Here is a 21339-nt window from a genome sequence, read left to right as displayed (position 1 = left end):
GGAAGGCGATGGCATCAGTATCAGACGACCATTGTTGTCGTCCTCCGGCGAGCTTCGGCAGATGTCGGTACTGGGCAGCGACGGTGCTCACGTCTCAGTCTCACCGAGCGGTGAAACCAACACGGGCACAAGCTTGGCTAGGTGGGAATGGATGCGCCTTCGTTTCCACCTAGCCTTAGATGGGAAAAAAGAAATCTATGCAATCTTGTTGCACAGCATCCCTCCGTGCAGCACTAGCATGAACTCAACGACTAAGGGCACTCACAATGCAATACTCTATCACAAAGTCTAAGATAATTTATTATATATTATTTATGGTATTTTACTGATGTGACAGTATATTTATGGAAGAAAGAGGTAGAAAAAAATAAGACTTCAAATTTTATTTAGACTCTAGGTCCACATTGTTCGAGGTAATAAATAACATTGTGAGTGCCCTAACACCCTCGTCTACTCTCTTGTTCTCATCATGGTACTATAGTATTGGTATTAGTCACAATAACAGTAGTCGTAATAAATACTATTGCTACAATGAAGCATTAAAAGTAGCACACGAGAGCTTAGCAACCACCACTACAATTATTTTAAGGTCACTAATATAGCAATTGGTATCGTAATCTTGCATTTAATTTAAATCTTGCTCTCTTATTAGTTATTGTATAAACAGGTTGTGCTTCTAGAATCTGAATTTTAATTTTTTTAGGGGAATAATCTGAATTTTAATTGGCTAGGCTGGTAGAAACCAACAGCCAACACAATTTTTCTTCGAGTGGAACAGCCAACACAACTGTACATACATAGTGTTACGCAACGAAGCTAATGGTTGTTAAACTGGCAATTGGCAACAACTGTTTCCCAAGTCTTGGGCCGCAGGGGGACACCAAATCAGACAGACAGCCCATAACAATTCAGATGGGCCGCCAAGGCGACTTCTTGCAAATTTGCCTCTTCGCGCGGCCCGATGAGCATGTTGGCTAGCCCAGCCAATTGCCCCCACGTATATGGACCACTGGAGCAGCAGAATATGGCCCACGAACCCTTGTTTCCTTCAGTCGCTTGATCTGCTCCCCTATATTGCATTAGATTGCTGTGGCTCTCTCTCTCTCTCAGGCTGTCTTTCTAACAAAATTCTTCTGCCAGTTTATGTATCAAGTTCCTGAGCTCTGTAACAGATTAAATGAAATCTCTGCTGTACAATTAGCCTCTCGTAACTTATATTACTGTACCACGATCACGAAAAGAGTGCTTGTCGTCGGATCGGATGACAGGCAAACTGCAGTTACGACGCCATTCTTAGGTTGACTGAAGAAATCATTTGCACCACATCTCTTTCAGCCTTTTGGCTGGCTGGCTTTGTTGCTTCAGATGATGGCCATTGTACATAGATGGACCACAGGGCCGGCCGGGTTTTCTTGCTTGCACGCACACTTGCACATGACAGGACGAGCAGAGAGCCGTCCGCCTGTGACTGTCTGATTGTTTTCTCTACCCAACTAATAGAGAGAATACTCCCAAAGATCGACACCGACGCCTGCTTCTCTTTGCCGTCGTCTTCCTATATCCTTCATTTCTGCACACAAACGAAAGGGGTCGCGATCCCATTTAAAAAAAATAATGTTTCTAGCCATACACATATAACAATTTTTTAAGCTTGTAAAAATGTATCGTAAACTAGTTAACCTCTGTATGAAATGCATTATTGTTGTAAGGCTAGCTGTCTTTGTCTTATCATTAGCAGTATCTAGTGTACGGCTTGACGTTGACCTACCTATCACCATTCACCAGCACTCTATATAGCACCTGTACATGTGGTTGTGAACGATCCCATTGAGGATATTTCTTCTTCGTGTCTTTTGATTGATTTATTTATTTAAGCATCTAATTTTGCGTATATATGGCTACCCTTGTTATTTTTTAAGAATGGCTACCTTGTTATCAGGACCATCAATCTGACCATAACAGCCCTGATACCTGACGAATGTGGATGAGAAACTTGCACGCACGAATTGTACAGTCAAGCTAAGGCAAGCTTTTGGCGACGGACGTACTCCTACATAGAGGTTCAGTGAATTCAATGGTACTCGACTACCGTGATAGCACAAGGTCATCTGCTGAGAGTTTCAGAGAAGCTATGTTCCAGTGGCTATCAGGCAGTACTTCTTAGGGATCACGATCGATAAAAGTCAAGATCTTCACAGTGACAGATGTGTGTTGAGCAGCGCAGCTCTCTTCTCTGCCCCCACAACTGCACGGTGTGCCAATATGTCTAGCAAGCGAATTTATAGACACAACCATGCCGCCTCATGAATCATGATTAAGGCGCCCAAGCTGCTCTTTTATCACATTCTTTTTTTCTTTTTTGAAAAGATTATCTCCAACAATCAACCGCAAAAAATGTGAACCGAATGCAAGGAAGCTGCGCAGCTCTGCAAAAAATGTGAACCGAATGCAAGGAAGCTGCGCAGCTCTCTTCTCTGCCCCCACAACTGCACGGTGTGCCATTATGTCTAGCAAGCAAATTTATAGACACAAGTACACAACCATGCCGCCTCATGAATCATGATTAAGGCGCCCAAGCTGCTCTTTTATCACATTCTTTTTTCTTTTTTGAAAAGATTATCTCCAACAATCAGCTGCAGAAAATGTGAACCGAATGCAAGGAAGCTGTGCAGCTCTGCAAAAAATGTGAACCGAATGCAAGGAAGCTGCACAGCTCTCTTCTCTGCCCCCACAACTGCACGGTGTGCCATTATTCTTTTTTCTTTTTTGAGTATGTAAGGAAGCTGCGCAGCTCTGCAAAATTTTGTGCACCGAATGTACCTATGGACTCTCACATTAGGGTAGTTGAATTATTTCAGCTGAGGCATCGCGTGACTGGCTGGTCACCATCCCTTTAGGAAAGGCCAAAAAATGGTCCAAACTTCCTTTAGAAAAGAAGACAAAATATAATGGGCAGCACACACAAAAAATTAGCAATAAAGATGATACATATACACACTGGCACATATAAGCCATAGAGATAATGGCACCATGAACATTAATTTGTCTTCAAGTAAGTTACGGTTAGAAATGATAGTGTTAGCCACCAACCGAATAGATGTTCGTGACCTCACACCTAGAGTAGCTAAGTGAGTGGCTCACACAACCTATATCTTTGAATTCTCCAACCTTGTCAAAAAAAAAAACCTATATCTTTGAATTCTCCACACCTTGTCTGGATCCTAAAGCTGAGCCAGAGTGAGATTCTTATCGTTTGGACTTTCTTGGATTGCATCCTATATATGAACACGTACAAGTCACACTTTGGAGTTCTTAAAGCAGCTCTGATCTGCTAAAATAAACCATCTCAACTCTCTTTGAATCAATCCACATCGTTTGAGAAATATTCTGGTGAAAAATTAGCTAATTATACACCCTAGTACCTCTTAACATATGTGGATTATGGTGAATTGGTGTGCAGTCAAACAAATCCTGATGCATCAATGAAATCCAAGTGGGAAATCTTCCCCGTCCTGTGTGGACCATACAAACAAGCAGCGCAACTCTCTCTGAATTAGCAGGCTTTTGGTAACAGATAACAGTGGCATGAAACTGATGTAACAGTCTTTTGGTAGATAACAGTGGCATGAAACTGATGTAACAGTCTTTTGGTAACAGATAACAGTGGCATGAAACTGATGTAACAGTCTTTTGGTAACAGATAACAGTGGCATGAAACTCATCACTGAAACCAGTCTAATATGTGTTTCAGAAAAGAAAAAAAAAAGAGCACAGCACCAAATTAAAGGTGTTTATTTATTTGTCTCGGATTAATCATTGTGACCATCTCAACTCGACATGGCAGTATGGCACCGACGCTGCCAAACGCATACTACACACATGCTGCTAACGAGCCATGCATGCTATATATCATTTTTTTTTCTCTTTTGCGAGGAACTATATATAGCATATTATTACGAATACAAGCAAGACGCTCCACCCACATGACATGGTAGCCGCACGCCTGGGTTTCAGTGAGTGATTTGGGTGGGGCAAAACAAAAAAGGACCTCCGATCAACAAGCGCCTTACGCACCGGCGGACATGGTGGTGGCCGTGGCCTTGCAGCTGGCGGCGCTCCTGGCGCTGCTGCTCGCGCTGTGGCGTCTGGCGTGGCGGCCGCACGCCGTGGCGCGGTCGTTCGCGAGGCAGGGCGTCGGTGGCCCGCCCTACACGTTCCTGGCAGGGTCCTTGCCGGAGGCGAAGCGGCTGCTGATGGCCGGCCGGAGAGGCGTGCCGCCCCTCGACGCCGCCTGCCACGACATCATGCCCGTCCTCCTGCCGCAGTTCCACAGATGGGTCGCAGACTATGGTAGGTCGTCGTCACTCGTGACTCTTGAACCCCAGTGCTGGCAAGACATTATCTTATTTATAAGATTTTTTTTCTTTCTTTTTGTGAGAATTATCTTTAAGATTTTGATGATGAGGTTCAGTTTGATCAAAATCTTACAGGGAGAACGTTTCTGTTCTGGATCGGGCCGATTCCCGCTCTCTTGTCTACGGATCTACAGCTGATTAAGCAAGTGCTGACAGACAGGACGGGCCTGTATCAGAAGGACTTCATGATCCCCGTGCTCAAGTTCCTCTTCGGCAACGGTGTCATACTGATAAACGGAGACGATTGGAAGCGGCACCGTAAAGTGGTTCTTCCTGCGTTCAACCATGAGACGATCAAGGTCATGAGATAGAACATAAGCCTTCTTTAATTTACTGCTTAATTTGAAACATTATTACAAGTAGTATATAATATAGCAACTGACTGGTGTTTGATTTCATTTGCCCTGCTGGCTGCTGCGCGTGTTCAGAGCATGTCGGCGGTGACGGCAGAGGTAACGAAGCAGATGATGCGGCAATGGCGGGAGCAGATTATTATTCAGGGAAGCGGCGACAAGGAATCGGCCGAGATAGACATGATCCACGCCTTCAACGACCTGACCGCAAAGGTCAACGGCCGCGTCGCCTTCGGCACGAGCCACCGGGATGTCGAGGAGGTCATCGTCTTGATGCGGGAGATGCAGAAGCTCGCCACTGCCGCCACGCTGGATGCTCCAATACTCTGGTATGTTACACTACTGGTGCTACTATATATAGTATTCTGTATTCACTTCTGGATGCAGCACCAACAACCGAGTGATTTTGTTTCGTTTGTTTAATTTAGGTATCTGCCAACTCGGCGGAACCTGCAAGTCCGACGTCTGAACAAACAGCTGAGAAGCAAGATCATATCCATCATGCAGGCGCGGCTGGCCGCCGACGGAGCTAAGAAGTGTGGTGGGCGCGGCGGCGCCGGCGGGGGCGACCTACTCGGGCTGTTGCTAGAGGCGTGGACGCCGCAGCAGCAGCAGCAGCATGGCAACAACGGCGAGACGCTGACAACCGACGAGGTGATCGACGAGTGCAAGACCTTCTTCGCCGCGGGGCAGGAAACCACGGCCACGCTCCTGACCTGGGCCATGTTCCTGCTCGCCGTGCACCCGGAGTGGCAGCACAAAGTCAGGGAGGAGGTCGTCCGGGAATTCTCCTGCACCAGCGACGGCGACGGCGACGAGGTCCCCCACGCCGATGTTCTCGCCAAGCTCAAGCTGGTAACTGATAACCAATGCGATGAGCATGCTGCTGCACCATATATATGTAAATTGTAAACAAGCAAACATTCACCCATGCATGTGCAGCTATACATGGTGTTGCTGGAGACATCGCGCCTGTACCCTCCCATCGTGTACATACAGCGGAGGGCTGCATCGGACGCCGTCCTTGGAGGCATCAAGGTGCCCCAGGGCACGGTCATCTCGATCCCCATCGCCATGCTGCACCGGGACAAGCAGGTCTGGGGCCTCGACGCCGACGAGTTCAACCCCATGAGGTTCGAGCATGGCCTCACAAAGGCCGCCAAGGATCCCAAGGCGCTGCTGGCTTTCTCCCTGGGGCCGAGAGTGTGCACTGGCCAGAGCTTCGGCATCGTGGAAGTACAGGTTGTCATGGCGATGATCCTCAGGAGGTTCTCCTTCTCCCTCTCCCCAGAGTATGTTCACAAGCCCAAGTATCTCCTGTCCTTGACACCCAAGCTTGGGATGCCTCTCATCGTCAGGATTGTGGACGGCTGAGAAAGATTGTAAAAGCTCGTTCTTGTGTGTGAAAATCAAAATATATATGATGACTAGTGTGTGTGATAAATGGTAGTACGTTACAATTCATTCTGCTCTGGAGTAGTAACTATATGGCACATATACAAGGACGGGCATTAATTAATAATTCTAAAGTAATGCAAAACAAACTGCAGACTTATGTTTAGCACATAATCTACTTTTGGACTATCACCTTAGTCAAATTATTTCATATGAGGTACCAATGATTCGCCGGTCACCGGCACTTTACAACAGGCAAAATGGTTACCAAAATCCCACTAGCTAGAAGATGAGACCCAAAAAAAACAAACTACATCAACCTAGGAGGCACTAGATGGCATTTTGTATTAACAGAAAATAGACACGTAAATTCGCTCAGTTGAGGTAAGATGACTTACCAAGATGATCTGTGTATGCATCCACACCCTTGACCAAGCTAGCATCTCCAACAGTTCGGTATTTTTTGTTTGTTATTTGTTGTAGTTTGTCAACTCCCAAAACAATATGGCAAGTAGAAAAAAAGGCCATATCTAAGTGTTTGGCATAATTGACTTAGCAAAAACCAAAATTATGGACCCAACTGTATTTGTCATGACTTTTCTTCCGCGCCGTATCTGGTCCCGCGCTTTTAGTCACGCGCGTTTCTTCTTCGCGGCATTTTTTCGTCGCCGCGCTGCCAGTTCGCGAGCATCCAAGTCGCCGCCGTTCCGAGACGCTGCAGGTCGTCATCGAGGGCTTCCTACCATAGAGTCCTTCGTCCTGCTGCCGTGGACTGCAGGTCGTCATCAATCTCCAAGGTTCGTCACCACGCGCGAAGAGTCCCCCACGCACGGGAGTAGCGCGAGAGGAGCGTCCGATCGACGTTTACCAAGCGGCCCGCAGCCTTGCATTTATACGAAGTTTTCTTCCACAATTGCCAAGTTGCCCAAATTGTAAAACACAAATACAAAACTGTTGGATACCTCATTTTGATAATTTTGGTAAATTACAATAATGCAAACCCCCAAATTCAAAACTGTTGGAGATGCTCTAATTAGCTTCCTCACTAGAAGATAAATAAAACTGGTGGTTTCTACGTACGGACCTGGATCTTCCATTGGACATAAATATCTCATCCGAACTCCAAAAATGGATGTCCCACAAATGTATTTTTTTTATTATCTTGTCAAGAGTTACAAAACGGTGAAGTCAATTATGACTTGACAATTTCTCAAATCTATTAAGCTGATTTCTCCCGCTAATTTTAATCATCAACATATGCCCCAGTCCCCCCCACCCCCACCCCCAGATAGGAATGATAAATATTAGAAACTACGACTAGATATATTGTTCTGGATCAAAATTCATGAAAAATATGCTAGCTCGCTCGCCGTGGAGTCCAAAGAGAAGAGGCCAAAGAGGAAGGGAAAAGTGGATAGGGGAGAGAAGGTGTGTGGGAGGAAGATGGCAAACAAAAATATTATTTGGACCCCACTAAAGAAACTAGGCATTGTACAAATTTTTTTGATGCAGTGTCTTGAGGACGTGACATCTATTGAAAAAACTTATATGTGAAAAATATTAGAATCACTATGTTGGATGAATAAATGATCAAACGACCAAAATAATTTTTGTAGATCTTAAGGAGTTATGAAATTTTGTATTTGGAAACTTTTTCATTTGAGTTCATCTTGTCATACAAAACTGTGTCTTTATTTAAAATTTTAAAATTCGAATTTTTTAAACAACCTTAGATGGAAAAACTTTCTGAATAAACTTTTTAGATCTCGAAAAGTTATCAAATTTTATAGTTGATAATTTTTTATTTGAAATCATCTTGTCATGCAAAAACTATGTTTGAATTTCTCAAATCTGAAATTCAAATTTTGTAAACGACCTCGGATGGAGAAACTTCCTTAATAAAAATTGTAGATCTCGAAAAGTTATAAAACTTTGTAGTTGACAACCTTTTGATTTGAAAACATCTTGTCATGCAAAAACTACGTTTGAATTTCTCAAATTTAAAATTCAAAATTTGTAAACAACCTCGGATAAAGAAACTCCCTTAATAAAAATTGTAGATCTCAAAAAGTTATAAAAATTTATAGTTGACAACTTTTTAATTTGAAATTGATTAGGGCCTTAAATAATTAAATTATATATGATTTGGTATAATATATGAGGAACCGAAATGCGATACAGGTAGAAGTGATAGTTTGGTGCAGTGGTTAGCGAGGGAGACAAGCGAGAGAGAGGTTACAAGTTTGAATCCCATCGGTCGCGTAGCTGCAAAATTTGTAAAAAAAAAATACCACGACTTGCGAATTCGATGAAGACGAGCGGACACTAGTTGTTGGGGGCCTTTCCCGGAAAAAATCCTGTTTTTTGAGGTTTTTTTTTTATATCTTTGCCGAGTGTCAGGGTTCGCCGAGTATCGAAGACACTCGACATGTCGGACATTTGGCAAAAGAGCCCTTTACCGAATAGAACTCTACCGAGACCTCTTTGCCGAACATGGCAGAGTGTAAATATGGCTTTGTCGAGTGCCCAAAACACTCAGCAAAGCACTGGCTGCCGCAGTGCCAGTTGACATTTAAAAAAAAAACACCTAGTTCCTCTTAGATCGGATCTCTCGTTTTTTTTAAGTCTCAAACTTGTCGTTATGCGTCCTTGATCTCAGCACCCATGGGTACGGTATATATGCACACAGCATCACACGATATGCGCCCGCGTACAGCACCCAAGCGCTCCACACACACAAGCAACAACCCACAAGTGTAGACGGAGTTTCTGCAAGAGAAGCCATCATATCATCGATCACGGCGAACGTGTGGGCGGCCCCTGCAATTCTCTTGATGAGGACGCCAACGTACAACTAGCTAGGAGAGAGGAGACTACGCATGCATACTCGATCGAGCTGATGAATGAATAGCCCACCTTGTGGCTATGGAATATATGGGGGCCGACGACGACCAGTGGCCGTGGCCGCCGCCGCCCCTGCTGCTGGCTGCAGCACTGGTGGTGGTGGTGGTGCTCGCGCTGTGGCGGCGCCTGGTGTGGCAACCGCGGTCCGTGGCGCGGTCGTTGGCGAGGCAGGGCATCCGGGGGCCGCCCTACAGTTTCCTGGCCGGGTCATTGCCGGAGGTGAAGCGGCTGGCGCGCGCCAGCCGGAGAAGGGTTTCGCACCTGGACGTTGGTTGCCATGACATCATGCCCATCCTGCTGCCACCCTTCCACAGATGGGTCGTCGAGTATGGTAAAGCCTAACACTCTGTAATCCGGCCGTATATATATTTATTTTTGATAGAGTGAGTTAGTCTGGCCTTTTGAGTTTTGACAACGACTAGTAAGACTTCCGTCGATCTCTTCTATACATTAATTAGGAGATGTGTGCAGCGATTACCTAACCATGTTAAAACTAAGTATAGCTATGTTACTAAACTCCACAACAATATATAGTTTCCATGTCAATAACTCTTGCTAATTGTATACTAGCTATAGTTTCATTGTTTAATGACCGCCTTGTCAAAAAAATATCTCTGTCGACCATTGTCATGAAGTCTAGGTATGAAAGAGAAATTCGTCAAAAGGATGGCTCCGCATTTTTATGATGACAATGGCAATGGGAAATGCGTGCATATACTTTGCAACTGCCTCCGCATCCTCGTCATTTGTGATCCCTGGTTTCTTCATAAGTTAAATTCTGATCTGTTTCTATGACGAGGGCTCGTAATGTAACTATCGAACGGCTACAGGAGGTGAAAAACTCGTCACTAGTAGCTTTGAGTCCGTCATTCAGCATCTCATAATAAATCAACAAACAATACATTCTGTCATAGCTTTTCCGCCAAACGACCAAGACGAAGGTTCTTCAACCAAGCAAAGAGCTGGGTGTGAGGCTTTGTTTAGTTGGCAAAATTTTTTGTTTTTGGATATTGCAGTAGTTTTATTTGTATTTGATAATTATTGTTGAACCATGGACTAACTAGGCTCAAAAGATTCATCTCGCAAATTATAGGTAAACTGTGCAATTAGTTATTTTTTACCTATATTTAATGTTTCAAGCATGTGGGGGAAAAATTGAAAAGTTTTTGAATTTAGGATGAACTAAACAAGGCCTGAATCTGAACTACACTACCAGGCCTAACCACTGTCACTACGCGGCCCAGCATCTTGTAGAGCGCAGACATTCTCGAGCCCAATATATTTCCGTTCACCGGCCCAGCAGCATCCTGAGAAGGCCCACCAGGAATCGTATGGGTCAGGCAAGCAACGGGCCCAGCAAGATCGGCGCCATGCATGGCATCAACCGGACTTGGGCCTAATAAAAACTCTATATATTTATTACAGATGTCCTAATAATAAGATACTTGGGCATTTCTCAAAAAATAAAGGTACTTGAGGGGAGCAGAAGTAGCATTACGTACGCTGTTAAGTTACATGTATCTGCTACGAACGCACATGCTTTGAAGTTTGAGCAAATAAAAAGGTCCTCATCATGAGATTATTTCTTTAATTTGACCATCATCATTCAGGGAGGACATTCCTGTACTGGATCGGGCCAACCCCTGCGATCTTCTCAGTTGATTTAGAGCTGATTAAGGAAGTGCTTACAGACAGGACGGGCCTGTTTGCCAAGGACTTCATGATCCCCGTCTTCAAAGTCCTGTTGGGCAACGGGCTCATACTAGCAAACGGCGACGACTGGAAACGGCACAGGAAAGTTGTCCTTCCAGCTTTCAACCACGAGAGGATCAAGGTGGCCATCATCATCGATCACAAAAGATTACGCACATGAACCATATGCATATAATTTCATATATAGTATAGGCAGATTTTAATGCAGCAACTGACTTTGGTCCTGTTGCATTGCATGCATGGTTATATCCACGATTTTACCTGGAATATCATATCGATCGAGTTCATCAGAGCATGTCGGCAGTGACGGCTGAAGCTACGGAGCAGATGGCGCGGCGATGGTTCGAGCAAATTCTGCACAGCGGTGGTGCTCGTCAAGCAGCGGAGATACAGGTGGACCGCGCCATCTGCGACCTGACCGCAGAAATCATCGGCCGCGCCGCTTTCGGCACCGGCCACCAGGAAGCCGGCGATGTCCTCGTCCTGATGCACGAGATGCAGAAGATGGGCGCCGCGGCCATGTTGGATGCCCCTATACTCTGGTAATAACAACAATGCAAGCTCATGGCATTTGACGACAAACAATGCAAAGTTTGGTTCCGGTCCATTCCAGTAATTATATAAAGATTTTCCCCTCTTTTTCTAGGCATATGCCGACTCGGCGCAACCTAACGGTGCGACGTCTGGACAAGCTGTTGAGGACCAAGATCACGGCGATGATGGCGGCGCGGGTGGCCGCCGCCGCCAATTGCGGCAGCGGTGGCTACGGCGACGACCTGCTCGGGCTCCTGCTGGAAGCGTGGTCGCCGGAGCCGGCGGAGCGCCAAGCTGGGAGCGACGACGAAGGGACGACGACGACGACGCTGACCACCAGGGAGGTGATCGACGAGTGCAAGACCTTCTTCGGCGCCGGGCAGGAGACCACCGCCACACTCCTCGTCTGGACCATGTTCCTGCTCAGCACGCACCCGCAGTGGCAGGACAAGGTCAGGGAGGAGGTCCTCCGCGAGTTCCCCGGCGGCGGCGACGTTCCCAACTCCGACACCCTCTCCAGACTCAAGTTGGTACGTACGTACGGTACAATCACGCAGCTCTCTGGCCACTTCTGAAAGATGACAAATAAATAAAAAACATGCATTCACTTCTACAAGATGATGCGCGTGCGTGCAGCTTCACATGGTTCTGCTGGAGACGCTGAGGCTCTACCCGCCGATCGTGTACATACAACGGACGACCGCCTCGGAGGTCGTGCTCAGGGGCGTCGAGGTGCCCCGGGGGACCGTGATATCGATCCCCATCGGCCTGCTGCAGCGGGACAGGGAGGTGTGGGGCTCCGACGCCGACGAGTTCAACCCCCTGAGGTTCAGCAATGGCGTCGCCAGAGCCGCCACGGACCCGCACGCGTTGCTGTCTTTCTCGCTTGGCCCGAGAGCCTGCACCGGCAAGAGCTTCGGCATCATAGAAGCACAGATCGTCATGGCGGTCATCCTCAGGAAGTTCACCTTCTCCCTCTCCCCGACCTACGTTCACAAGCCCAAGTATGTCGTGTCCTTGACTCCCAAATGTGGGATGCCTCTCATCTTCAAGAACCTCCATGGGTGACAAAAGACTATTGCCCGTAAGTTTTATATTATATATATGGTACGGTGTATGGCGTTGAGCCATCGAAAGATCATGTATATGATTACTACTGTTAGTTTTTCTGATGATTATTATGTTACCATATATGTACTTCCTGTCGTGGGTGTATATTTGTGTTTTCCTTTGTTTATAAAAGTTTGTTTTGAAATGTATACTCCCTTTTGTTCGTTTTTATAGAGTGCAGTGCGAGTGTGTTAAACTCAGTGTTTGACTGCATATTCGTTTTCTATAATACGCCATTATGATTTATAAGATTTTAATCTTTTTTGTTCATCATTCAACATTTAGCTAAGACATTGTAAGAATTTAAAAACAAGTTGTGTTTATGTATCCTAAAGGGATCGTGACAAGAAATGTATCTTTATCAGTTGCTCGATCAAAGCGTGTCAATATGATATATCCAAATGTTCAACTTTAAAACGGCCCATCTCCTAATTGTCTTAAAATCCAATAAAATTCTTTAGCAATAGGTCTGACAGAATGGTTGGTAAGGTCGGGAACCCATACCTATACTCTATTTTCGTGCTTAGAGCGAGTGAAGGAGTGCATTAAGTCTCTTAAAATTAAAAACTAGGGCCCAAGAACCACCTATAAAAAAACTATACAAATTCTATCTAGATCTGCACTAAGTTTTTTTTTCTAAGTGCTACTATGTCTAACGCAAAACAAGTTTTGCACCGACGTTCTAATCCTACCAACTAACCTAGCAAGCTAGACTAATAAAGATAAGCAAACACCAACAAATGCAAACTAAATGCAAAAATTGAAAATTGATTTAGAGAATTCAAACTCGCTGTATATTTGATTTTCATAATATGTTAATTTAAACAATTATAATTATTTCCGTTCATTCTTCGGTTGAGTTGGAGAACGCAAACTCTTTCTGAACTCCTCTTGAAAAGGACTGTCGTAGGCTGTTGTCCGACTAGTGATCAACATATCACACATAGGCTGGGTTATCTAGCTGCGGGAGTATCTAGGGCCCATACTATCACAAGGACCTCGTATGGATAGTCCGTAGCAGTGGTCCGGGGAAGCATTCCATTTTGCACTAGACGATCGCCGCTCATTCTAGAGAACCGTCAAGTTCAGGGGGCCCATATACTATATTGTGCATGATTGATGAAGATGGCACTAGAGAACCGTAAAGTAAAAGTCATTAACCTCTCTTGATAGTATGGTTATGTAGCCTATTAGTCCGGTATTTCTCATCCTCTAATCACCTCATGATTGGTTAAAACAAAATCCTATATCGGTATCTTTGCCTTGATCTAACGATTATGTTTGCCAACTTTGTGAACAATCATATTCAGTGTAGCTCAACTTCTCCTTGTGGCCAAATTCACCTTTCATATCTCACAAAAATGTTAGTCCACAAACATCATCATAATTGAATTACCAAAGCCTAAATTAGGGGTTTTAGATGCTTTCATGAGTCCACGATAACATAGCAACAAAGAGTGATCTCTTTATTTATTTATTTATTTAAATTGATTCTACTATAGAGCCTTCTAATTAAAGCTCTCTAGTGTCCCGTGGTACAAAGTTCTTCAAGGTGAGCAGGATCTATCAAATCTTTAAGCTTGAAACAGCAACTACTTTGTGGCAGCTCTTAGCATTTGGAAGATAAGTTATATAGCAAGTTTTGAGAGTGCAACGAGGATGAGGATAGGACTTGCCAAGCCTTTGAGAGGAGAACGTTTATTTTTAAACCAACGTAAGTCGGAGAAAGGACCGTTAAAAAGTCAGCCCAGTCTAGATGGATTTTAGCATCATGCTGATCCTTCTTGATAGCAATGGAAAGAAAATTCAAGTCTAAAAATTCTAGCTAGCAAGTAAAAATTCAAAACGAGTAATAGTAGTTCTTCTAATGGATCAAGGTTCATCCAATTCCAACATTTTCAAATTCATTTGTGTTTTGGAGATTTTTTTTATTACCTCTCTTATCAATCTTGGAGAAGAAATAAGCTTAAATATTACATAGTCCACTTCGCTTAATTATTTTATCCACCAATAGTTTGTCACGATAAATTTATAGGTGCAAGTGCAAGCTAATTTTCTTTTCCATTTTGATTTTTCACTCAATCTCTATAACTAATTGTCTATATTGGATTATGATCTTTCACATTTATATGTTCCTTAATATTTTTCTGAGCTTGATTCAACAATTTGTGAATCCTAATTTAACATTTCATAAGCTTGATTCAATAATTAGTGAATCCTAAGTTAACATTTTTCTAAGCTTGATTCCACAATTTGTGAATCCTAATTTAACAAATTGTCAACAATATGTGCATTTATATGTGCCTGAACAATTTTTATATGCAAATGTTGAGATATATTTACATATACGCAACATGGTGAATGTAACATAACCGGAAGACCCATGATTTAAGAGAAAAATGCATTTGGAGTTTAATATTCAAACTAGTTAATCACCTTCCTTTCCCTTCTAACCAACTTGTGGCACATGTCTGGTGTATATACGGTTGTCCCTACCTAATATAAGTCATCCATCTACTATAGCGTTAATCTCAGACACTTGGTATGGCTCTGGCTCCTCTAAAAGAGCTTCGACTTTGTGTCTTCGTATGGAGCAGTTTCTCTAGTGAAGACAGAATATATATGGCACAAACATCTCCAATGACAATTTTATTAATTGTCCTCGGTAGAAAAATGATTCCCACTCCTTTGGGGCTCTTGCAAGGAGTCATTTATCGTGCATGCAAGGCTTAGCTTAGCTGAAGCCACTTTGTAAGGGCTCTTGCAAAAGAGTCATTTATCGTACACGCGAGGCTTCAGCGGGAGCCTGAGCTGAATCTGTTCGTAAGCCTTGAACAGGGCTGGGCGAATGTAGTAGCTGACCCTGATAACTTGCCAGAAATTCACTTAAAGCTCTTTAATCTACCTGCAAATTATTCTTTCAACTAGAGAAATTAATATATGTTGACCTCGTTGTTTAGTCATTGATCCAGTGACATAATATCCTAAATTCGCCCGATTCAAATGTCATGGAGAATGCTGTATAGGAATTATACCCCCGTTGGGCTTTGCATTTGTGGTGTCTACATATTGCTACTAAAGGCACGTCGGCCAGCTTTTCGTTTGGGCCTTGGGGGCCATATCCTCTTTCGGGATTCAAAGTGCCCGTCTTCATCATCGTTCTACCGGCCCGTTAAAATATGATGATCCTTTCGTCCAACTGCCTAGAAAATCAGATCAACTGAAACACTTAGATTATATTGTCAAAAAAGAATAAAAAAAACTGAAACACAAATCTATTATATATATAGGAGCACTGTTTATTTCAAAACAGAAAAAGAGAAGATGCAAACAAAGTTTCAGGGACATCCTTTTTGTGTAAGCTGGAATATTTATGGTGACGCGTCGACGCATGTATAAATAGGAATATATCCGAATATGTTCCAAGAGCCGAGTGAGTTACACAAATCAACATGCGTACGTGTGTCGTGTTGTGTGCATGATAAGCGCATGTAGTAGTACGCCTGTTGCCGAAGAGCTCACGAGCATATAAAATTTTTTGGTCGTTGGTTTATATATGTCATTTTTGTTTTGCATCTAGTAGCAGCAAATTAAACCGCTGACCGCGGTTCTTGGTGGCGTGCATTCATATATGCATGCAGCACTTGATGAAATTAATCACATTCCAGTAACGACGACTATGCTCGAGTTAAGCCGCTTGATTATTACGTTTTGACGACGCTCTTAATTAATAACCCTGGCCGGCGCTGCCAATGCTCTTGACACACCGTGTTAAATCCTTTTTCAGTTAGTACGTAGTATTAATCGATCAGCAAGCAAGAACTGAAAAACGCACTGCTGTTCTCCTTGGACAAAGAACACAGTAGTTATATTACATCGCACGACGTACGTGTAGTGGAATACAACAACAGGTCGTGCGGGCAGAAGAAATTGTGATTTTGTGAAACCATGCATGCATGTGGGGCCGGGATATATGATCGGAGTCAATGCATGCAGGTCGCATGCACTGTACGAAACTAACCTCCGATGGCGATGGATCCAGAGTCCGGACAGTACTGTAGTTGCTAGCGCTTGCATGCCAGGATACATCCGTCCGTACGTTCCCTCACGATTCTATCTGATCCGCCCCGATCAATCGAACGAACGAATCTCATGAAGCCACAGCCAGGTAGTAGCCCGGCCGCCCTGCTGGATAGCCAATCGTCCGCCCGGCCGGCGGTCAGCGCTCCCAGCCACGTTCTCCCCTGCACTTCTTCCACCACGCTCCCAGCTCTATAAAACGACCCTGGTCTCGGCCCGGCCTAGTCCTCTCCTCCATTACCACCCATATATCCACCAACACGCACTAGCTAGTAGTGCTCCATATATCATCTCCTCCCATCCGATCCTGTAGTATTAATTAATTCGCATCCATCCACATTATACATATTGGCATGGGTCTCCCTCTCGAGCAGTGGCGCGGCGGCGGCGGCGAGGCGGAAGGCGGCAAGAAGAAGCAGGCCGCCGACGCCGCCTCGTCGTCGTCGTCGGCGGCGGCCGGGTGCAGGACGCCCGACAACGGGCAGGCGGGACGACGCGTGGCCGGGGACTGCCCCGCCGCGCCACGGAAGAGGAGGGCCCCCGCGGGCGTGGTCGCGCAGCAGCAGCACCGCCGCGACTTCTACACCGGCGACGACGTCGAGGCCTTCTTCGCCGCGCACAACCTCTAGATCATATAGATAGTTCCATCTCCATCAGTGACGATCATCATCTGCCGCTGCCGGCCGGTGATGTGATGCTGACTAGTCAAGTCTTTTTTTTAGGTGTATATGCTTGCTCCGTACGTAGTACGTGGGTTGACTTGGTGCCTCTGCATGCTCCTGCATGCTGTGTGAGGAGAGGTACATCGATCTGTCAAACTGTATGCATGCATATCGTGGCCAGTACTGTGATCCACCAGTTCAATAAAGATTTATTTGGCTTTTAAACTTTTCATGCGTTGTTGTCTTCAGTTTTGTTTTGCAAGTAGCAACCGCTGAGACTGCGCAGTTCTTTTTTGGTGGTACGGTGTATGTGTGTGCATGCAGCACTTGATGGAATTAACTGAACGATAATAACATTCCACACAGTAACAGCTAAATTCGAGTTATAAGCCGCTTGATTATTGCATGCAGAAACGTTTGGTATGCTCTTAACTGTCCCTGCTTTAACGCACCGTATGTACGTGTTATCTATCAAATCCTTTCATTTTGGATCTGTCTAGCCAACAACCGGTTGATTTAGTCCTTCCCATCAGCTGAATTTTTCTATGCACTTACATTGTTTTATAGCTATATTTACACTCTTTTATTACTATATTTACAATAATTTCTTCAGTATAACTTATTTAAAAGAGTGATGTAATTTATGAATAACACAAATATATGTCAAATTTTCAAAAAGAATTACAAATTATTTTTATGGATTCCAGACATCAGAGAAATATATATCAAATTATTCATAAATTCTTCACAAAATTTTAAAGATACAAAATTCAAACAAAACTGTTGCAACCGCAAGGGGCACCCTTGCCGAAGACGCCCGCGCACACGCGTCCCCAGGCAAAAGGAAACAGCGTCGACCTCTCTCAGCACGGGCCCCACGAGCAACTCCCTCTCCTTTGCTCACATACACGCTGCACCACGCAACTAGGGCCTTGTTTAGTTCACCCCAAAAAGCAAAAAGTTTTCAAAATTCTCCGTCACATCGAATCTTGTGGCACATGCATGAAGCATTAAATATAGACGAAAGTAAAAACTAATTACTCAATTGAGCTGGAAATCGCGAGACGAATCTTTTGATCCAAGTTAGTCCATAATTAGATAATATTTGTCACAAACAAACAAAAGTGCTACAGTACGGAATTGCAAAATCTTTTCGGAACTAAACAAGACCGTGGCAAGCAGGCCGCCTACGGATGGGACGCTATCCGGCAGAAAAAAAACGGTTGAGAGATGATCCTAAATTAACCGGTTGATATATAGCAATACTGTTCATTTTCAGTTAGTGCTATTATCAATTGACCAAGCAAGAGTTGAAAGTTTGAAACGCACACTGTTGCGTTCTCTCGTTCTCCTTGGACCAAGAACAGTTACATTTTCTCGACGTCGATCGTACGTACCCACCTGTGTATGTACAAGGTTATATCTAAACCCGATCCTACAGGCAGGCAGCGATCGAGATTGTATTATGCAGTGTGCAGGTCACCAAAATAAAGTTGTGAATTGTGATTCGTGAAATTACCGTGGGGTGGGGAGATATATATGCATGCTCGCGCGGAGTCAACGCTTGCATGCAGTTCGCATGCACTGCACGAACCTATCTCCCCGGCCCAGAGTCCGGACAAATAGCTGGACGCGGTTTTTTTTTTCATATGCCCTCGCTCTCCTATCCATTGGATTCACTTTGAGAAGTGTGCAACACACATCTCAAAGCAGTTTCGCATTGAGATGTGTGTCTACACACTTCTCAAAGCGAATCCAATGGGTGAGAGAGTGAGGGCATATGCCCTCAAGGACAAAATAAACTTACCACAAATAGCTTGCTACCCGAGGCGATCCGCCCGGCGGTCAGCTCTCCAGCCACCACAACCCTCCTGCATAAAGTGCGGTGCAGCCACCACAACTGAACAAACCTTGCAGAGCCAGCTTTTTCTGAACTTGTTGCGCTGCCTTGTTCTATTTTTTTTTTTAGGAGAACTGGAGGGGTTTGCACCCCTACAGAATTTTATTAAAGGGTAAAGCGTACAAAGAAAGCAAAGACTAAAACGGCCGAAAGCTGCCTTGTTCTATTACCTGCTGGTGCTGGTGCTGGAGCCTGGAGCAAGGCTGCAAGAGCAATGATCAGGTGACCAGGACAAGAGTCTCTCTCACAAACTGCAGGCTGTAAGTAGCTGCACTGCACAGTGGGGGAGCTCAAAAGATCTCCTGAAAAAGCTGTAGTACGATTTGTTTCCATGCTCCAGATCCAACTGCTGCAGAGTTTGCAGGTGTAATATTCCTCCCGATATCGGCCAGTGCCTTGGTGACGCGCCCACGGCCCACTGCGCGTTTCGGCCGGCCTGCTGTTGCTGTTGCTGTGCTGGTCCAACGTCCGTCCCCAAGTCTCCTGCTAGCATGAACGGCCACTCCATACGTACACAGCCTGAGCGGCTGAGCCTGCAGACGGCCTTCTCTTCCCTCTACGGTCAGATGAGGTCTGCACTGCACACAACCTCTGCTGCAACTGCCATCAGTCCTCGCTACTGTAGAATCATCATCACCAACTGGAGCCTGGAGGCATGAGAGGCGGCTCAGAGAGAGGCTGATATCGCCCATGGGCAGCAGGCCATGGCATGCCAGCTTCAGTTCAGTTCAGTTCACACTTCACACCCTACAGGCGCCAATTTCACCTAGTAGTAATATAAGTAACTAACTTAATGGTATCGTCTGCTTCTTTTTCTCATTTTCTGGTTTGGAGTGCGTGGGATATGCCTCTGACTGCCAACTGAAGTAATAAACACTTCCAGAAAAACAAACAGACCTAGACGCTAACAACACAAGCTAAGTGAACTGTGAAGTGAACTCATCACTCATCAGCCAGGATCCGAGCTGTATATATATATATATATATCCACCATCTGAACATATTTAAATGTTCACCTCTCAAACCGGCCAAAACCTTGATAATTAAGTTAACGTTATAGGTTTATGATCTTCATCAGGTTCATGGAACATGGATGACGATGCACAGATACAGTACTTGTCCTTGCGATTAGGACCGAGGAATCTTCACCTTGCCTTGAGAAAAAAAGAAGGCATTGAAAAGTCATACTGCAGACAGAGCACAGCTCCGTATAAGTGTAAGTACAGTTCAGTTACCGATTACTTCATGGAAGCATATCTTTCTGACAACGCGCACGGTATCTGCAGCTGCACGCAGTAGATGGCCCAGGGATCGGAGTGGACATGGATGTGCATGTGAAGCAGAGAGAGACCATAGCTCGCCATGGCTGGAGCGCTGGACCTGGACAATGCATGCGGCTGCGTGCTCAGCAGCAGGTGATCCGTTGATCAGCGCGAAAATGCATGGCTCAGGTAGTAGAGATGGTTTCGTCAGGTTTACAATCGTATACCTTGACAAGTTTTTTTCCTTCTTTCTAATAATAATTTGAGAAAGTCTTCTCCATTCTGATATCCTTTTTGAAAAAACTTTCTAAACTTAATTTGCACAATGGAAATAGTGTCATTCAAAACGAAGTCAAATTGTCCATGAAGGTGAGGGCCCATCTAAATGAGGGCCCAAAGCCATATACGTTTGCTATTATTAGCACGGCCCATTCACTCCTTCCAGGTTTCAGCCCAACATAAGAGCAGGGAACATATGCTTGCGGAAACATTTTGAAATCCCAATTGTACCAGTGAATTATATTTCCTATATTAATATTAAACCAGAGTCATCATCCAGTTTTATATGCATATAATGTATTTTTCACGGTTTGTTTTTTAGAGCATTACTCCGCACAGGCTTCATGGAAGTTCTTGACTTAGAGATCAATCAATAAACAATCTTCAAATAGGCATATGAAATGGTCAAGGGGTCAAGCCCAAATTCCCAATCTGTTATTGTAGGGATGGTTTGGGTAGATTCGTGCTTAGCCTTGCAAGTCTGCGTTGGGTTCGGGTGATTCAACTGAAATTTCGCCAATGCTATTTTACTTTGGCAGACCTAGAAACTCCTACGAGATTTGAGTTATGGGTTGGTGAAATTGAGTAGGATGCATGGATTCTTTAGTTTTGATAGGGTGTTTGGAGTTCGTTCTCAGATTCTATAGATCGATTCATAGAGCATGCAACCCTAATAAATCACATAACCACGAGGCCTATAATACCTCTGGACCCACCAATTAATTACCTACC

The 21339-nt window shown here is 44.6% G+C and overlaps 3 protein-coding genes across 3 annotated transcripts; all 3 read left to right on the top strand.

The window, feature by feature from the left end:
• Window positions 3899-6320, top strand: LOC8080769 (cytochrome P450 709B2). Its single transcript, XM_002467753.2, has 5 exons — window positions 3899-4350; window positions 4491-4714; window positions 4844-5097; window positions 5197-5623; window positions 5711-6320. Exons 1-5 carry the CDS (start codon window positions 4083-4085, stop codon window positions 6140-6142), a joined length of 1605 nt encoding a protein of 534 aa, XP_002467798.1. The 5' UTR covers window positions 3899-4082; the 3' UTR covers window positions 6143-6320.
• On the top strand, window positions 9148-12637 carry LOC8080768 (cytochrome P450 709B2). Its single transcript, XM_002467752.2, has 5 exons — window positions 9148-9398; window positions 10678-10901; window positions 11072-11322; window positions 11427-11844; window positions 11951-12637. The coding sequence occupies exons 1-5, from the start codon at window positions 9353-9355 to the stop codon at window positions 12380-12382; spliced, it is 1371 nt and encodes a 456-aa protein (XP_002467797.2). The 5' UTR covers window positions 9148-9352; the 3' UTR covers window positions 12383-12637.
• Window positions 16793-17391, top strand: LOC8082598. Its single transcript, XM_002467751.2, has one exon. It carries the CDS (start codon window positions 16858-16860, stop codon window positions 17131-17133), a length of 276 nt encoding a protein of 91 aa, XP_002467796.1. The 5' UTR covers window positions 16793-16857; the 3' UTR covers window positions 17134-17391.

This window comes from Sorghum bicolor, chromosome 1 (genome assembly GCF_000003195.3).
Source record: "Sorghum bicolor cultivar BTx623 chromosome 1, Sorghum_bicolor_NCBIv3, whole genome shotgun sequence".
Taxonomy (NCBI): domain Eukaryota; kingdom Viridiplantae; phylum Streptophyta; class Magnoliopsida; order Poales; family Poaceae; genus Sorghum; species Sorghum bicolor.
This window is presented reverse-complemented; position numbering and strand designations above follow the sequence as displayed.